Below are 4,943 nucleotides of genomic sequence, written 5' to 3' on the forward strand. Positions count from 1 at the left end.
TTCTGTTTCTGTCTGCCAGCAGTACCAGGGCCGACAACGGAGGACAGAGACCACCTGGGGACTCAGGGCTTGGCGGCTTCGGTGTTCTTCAGGCCGTTGGTGGTAGAAGCGGTGTGGGTCCCGGCTCTTCGTTCATCCGAGGTCTCCTATCTTCGAGCCTGCCCGCAGTCCTCTTGTGTATGATTGGCAGTACCCTTGTTTATATTACGTTGTGTTCTTGTGCAACATTAAATTGTTACTCCTTCCCTTATCCATTGTCCGTTCATTAGCGCCCCCTGTTGTGGGTCCGTGTTACGACACCTTCCCAACAATTCCGGCCCCACAGAGGGTTCAAGACATTTTTTCCCTCGAACTAGAGGTTAGGGGTTGGAACATAGGACGCCCCCCCACCCCCCCAAAACAAAACTAAAATCAAAAACAAACCATGTTGTCAATATTATCTCTGCTTTTGGCTTGAGATTTGACCTTAAACTCAGTCAAATGTCAGTAAAATATCTGTAATGATTGCTACTGTATAGGCGACTTCTTCATGAAGAACCAGAGATAACCTCCTGAAATAGGAACAGGCAAACTCAGCCGAGTGCCCATGCGGCCACCCGAACCAAACCTTACAACATATTCTCCGTGATTGTGAACTGGGTCCAAATGTCAGTAAGACCTATATGAAGCCAACCAAGAAGCCCTGAACTGGTTGCAGTACTGGCACGACAAGATAGGATGATCACGAAGTCAGAAAAAAAAAAAAAAATAAATAAAAAATAAAATAAATAAATATATATATATATATATATATATATATATATATATATAGATATATATATATATATATATATAGATATATAGATATAGATAGATAGATATATAGATATAGATAGATAGATAGATAGACAGTAGTAAGCCCCTTCGGCTTTTCACTCAGGGTCACCACAGCAAATCCAAGGTGGATCTGCATGTTGAATTGGCACAAGTTTTACACCAGATGCCCTTCCTGATGCAACTCACATTACATGGAGAAATGTGGCGTGGCAGGGGTGGGATTTGAACCGGGACCCTTCCGCAAGTGCATTAACCACTTGGACACCACCCCTACACACATATGCATGTATATAGACCATACAGTTGTGGCTGTCGTTATGGTACATGTTGTTGAGATCTGTCTGGAGATCTGTCATAACGTTTCTCAATATTGCAACAAGTGAGTCAAACTTTCACACATTCTTGAGAAACATTGGTTTCTTAGAATACAAAAGATGGAGAACCACGCCCTAATTTCCTGGGTCAGGCTCAAAACCTCTCAATCGTCCCTCATAGCACAGTTAGCATGTATTGGTGGCTTTGTGACCTTCTTCAAAAAAAACCTATGGGTGATGTCACAGAGGATTTATTCACAGGGTGTTTTCTTTTCAACTAGTGGAAACAGTCCAGATGTAAGTAAATCAAGTCATTGGCAGGTTTGGGTCACTTCCTGTATTGCTAAAGAAGGCCAGGTGGATGAGTGACCTTGCATTAGAGAAGTGAAATCCCCGGTAGAAGATGCTGAGAAAGGCTCTCCTGAAATTATCCCCGGAAAGCGTGTACAGAGCCAGGTTAAAAAATATATTGAATCCAGCCAGAGGCCTGGAGATAATGTATGCCGTGTGCACCACACGCTCCAACATACATGGCGTATCTAGTGACCTCCGCATCTCAATTCGCAATGCACGTAAAATGTGATACGGCAAAAAACACAAGACAAATACCACAAGGATCAACACAATCACACGCCGTGCCCGGATCCGATACGGACTGCTCGTGTACGGCCCTTTTAAGAGATGCTTAACTAGTCTGATGTAACATATAAATACTACCACTAGGGGCAGAAGAAACCCAAGAACAGTTAGCAGCAAGTTGTACCACCACACATCATCGGCGTATTTGACAGTACTAGCAAAGTCAATGCAGTACGTTTTGTTGTTGTACTTCTCCAAATTTATCATTGTTAGCATGGGTGTGATTTCTGCAGCCGCGATGACCCAAACAGCAACACATGCTGAGATTCCCCAAACTTTGTGCTCCATCTGTGCTGCACTCAAAGGCTTTATCACCACCACAAAACGGAACACTGCCAGACATGTCAGGAAAAGGACACTTCCATATAAGTGAAAGTGAAACCAAAACCGTACAAAGAGGCACATGAATTTGCCAAGTGTCCAGGAATCCCCGTTGCTGTAGTAGAAGATTAGGAAGGGCATGCTGAGGATGTAGAGGAGGTCAGTCAACGCCAGATTGACCATGATGATGCCGCTGCTCTTCCAGGGTCGAAGTTTCGTCAGGTAAATGCTGATGGAGGTTATGTTTCCCACGAGGCCTACGATGAAGATGATGCTGTAGCAGACTGGTAAGTAGTACCGCGCCATCAGCTGGTCCACATGAGTGCAGTTGTAACTGTTGCCATGGTAGATATCATTGGCCATAGTGGAGATCTGTCAAGTTAAATAAAAACAAACAACTTTTTAGAAATGTTCAGATTGTTGATGTTCAGACAAGTTAAAAAAATATAAGGTGTGTTCTTTATTTTACTTTTTGCAGATATTTTTGCTACTTATGGAACATAATCATGCAATCACTTGAAGAATGTTGCCTTTAAGGCATTTGTTTCAGCAAAGCTCAAGGTTATTGCGCTCAAAGATCAAAATTTAGATTTTTTTTTTCACTTCAATGCCTACCAGAGTTGGCACACATATGTAGGTGGGTCCTGTAATTGTCCAGGAGAGATCAACATGTTTAGATTTATTTTCTATATCCCAACTTACTCCAATCAAGGGTCACGGGGGACTGGATCCTATATCCCAGCAGTCTTAGGGCATGAGTCAGGGTACAACTTGGACAGACCCTAACCCTAACATGGAGGTCCTTTTGCTGATTTCTACCAAACATTGAATGTCAATAAAAGCTGATGCCAAAATTGCCATCAAGGTCAAGGAATATGATTTTCAACCCGATTTAGACCAAAATATGGCACAGACACAGGTGGATTGCGAAATTACACTACTAAGGTCAGCCAGAGGTCTTAGAGGAAACGTCCTTGTTGTATAGTCAGTTTTCACATTTGCAAAATTAAATGTTCTGCTAGATTAAGAAAACTGGCCTGTACCACATACTGATTTGGTTTTTGTGACATCTTGTGGTTTGTGTGTAAGTAGCAGGGTTGAAATGGTGAAGATGCTGCTTTGGTTTTTAGCCAAAGCCATCAAATATGGCCATCAGGTATTGTAAAGGCTTTGCTTCAGTCTGTCTGTCTGTCCAGTCCTATTATTGTCAGAGTCTTCAAATTCACAGGAAACATTCTTGGGACACAGACCTTGGACAAGATTGTTAGATACATTTCTGTGTTCAATTATGGGTTTCTTTATTTGTTTTCTGTACTGGTTTTGGCCTTAAGGTAGTTATTTTATTTAGGATTATACTTATAGTTTCATTCTTATTCTCACTTTCCTTTGTTCTCTCTTGGTATGTGCATGTAGAACCGGATTTAACCAGTTTGTACCACTTAGGATAAAGAGAGTAGGTTACAATTTTATAAATCATATGTCTCCCGTTACTGCGCGGGCCTCGGGCAGGGGGTTGGACCTCCCTCGAATGCCCACGGGGGGCGAATAAGAGAAGAATTTTGTGAAATATGGTCCGCCTCTGTCACGTATATATAATCCTGTATAAAAACTCCTTGTATGCATTGTTCTGGGTTCTGTAAAAGCAGATCTTGTCTGTAACAGAAGTTCTTGCAGGACCCAGGCCTGATTATTTTTGCTGTGACTTTGATTAAATTTAAAAGTACGGAATAGTTTGAGTTTGTACTTTGTAAGGGGCAGTATTACAGAAAGAACTGGGGGAAGAAATAACAAGATCAAAGATGGCTAACCTTGACCTTTATTAAGAGGTATTTCAAGAGGTTAAAAAGTCACATTCTGTTCATGTTTTTATGCCCTGAATCATGCAAATCTGTTTTTTTTTTTTTTTGTGGCAGGGGTGACAGCCAATAAGAGTAGCACGGCACCGTAACGTCTGTGGCACTCCAAAACCGCTTAATTTATGAGTAAATATAAAACGCTTCTTATATATTATGTAAAAGCTAGTGAGGAATAAACACTTCTAAAACTCAAAACACTGTTTTTGGAACCTTATTTACAAGACACTTTGTGGACATTAGCGTGGTGACATCACAGGCTGGTCTAACTAGCTGCTAACTCAGTTTTGTTTGTGTGTAAATAAAACATGTTTCTCATATATTATGTAAAAGCTACCAACAAATAAACACTTCTAAAACTGAAAACTCTGTTTTTGTAAACCAATAACACTTCTAGAGTAATTTACAAGACATCTCATAGATGTCAGCGTGCACGCTAAGGACCCCTTCACACATAGTGCAAAGTTTGGACGGCATTTGGACAAAAATGGCGAAAGAGCGCAAAACAGTTTGAAATTAACACACAAAACATCACGCTGATGGACAAGCGTACACGAACCCGGTGCATGAGTTCTTGCATGCGCCGTGTCCGTCATGCCAGGTGCAGCACATGGTGGCGCTTATGTGGAATAATTAAAAAATAAAAACCAGCCAGTATCTGTGGGACCATATTGCACCACTTATGTGGAATAATTAAGAAAAAAAGAGAAAAAAAACCCCACACCACCCAGGATGTGAACTCACACTTTCAAAACCTCTGATTCCCAGTCAGAGACTTTACCACTGAGGTACAGAGCTGTTCTTTGAAAGCTGCGGGAGGCTGCCTCATATCAGAAAGGACATGGAAGTATTAAAAAAAAAAAATCCCACACCATATGAAAACATCGCATTTATCAAGCGAGCAATGCAAATGTGATCCATCTGTTCCTCTGGTGATAACCCATGGTCACAGACATACAGTCATGAAATGACATGAATGAGAAACAGTGTGCTCTGATCA

General features: G+C 41.4%; 1 protein-coding gene across 1 annotated transcript; it reads right to left on the minus strand.

Moving 5' to 3' along the window:
* Positions 1–1,436: 1,436 nt before the first annotated feature.
* Positions 1,437–2,453, minus strand: LOC117516827 (2-oxoglutarate receptor 1-like). Its single transcript, XM_034177727.1, has one exon. The coding sequence runs from the start codon at positions 2,451–2,453 to the stop codon at positions 1,437–1,439; it is 1,017 nt and encodes a 338-aa protein (XP_034033618.1).
* Positions 2,454–4,943: the final 2,490 nt, after the last annotated feature.

Source organism: Thalassophryne amazonica, chromosome 1 (genome assembly GCF_902500255.1).
Source record: "Thalassophryne amazonica chromosome 1, fThaAma1.1, whole genome shotgun sequence".
In the NCBI taxonomy this organism is placed as follows: domain Eukaryota; kingdom Metazoa; phylum Chordata; class Actinopteri; order Batrachoidiformes; family Batrachoididae; genus Thalassophryne; species Thalassophryne amazonica.

Excerpts from the sequence above, each read along its gene's own strand:
- LOC117516827 (XM_034177727.1), bottom strand. The coding sequence starts at position 2,453 with ATGGCCAATGATATCTACCATGGCAACAGTTACAACTGCACTCATGTG.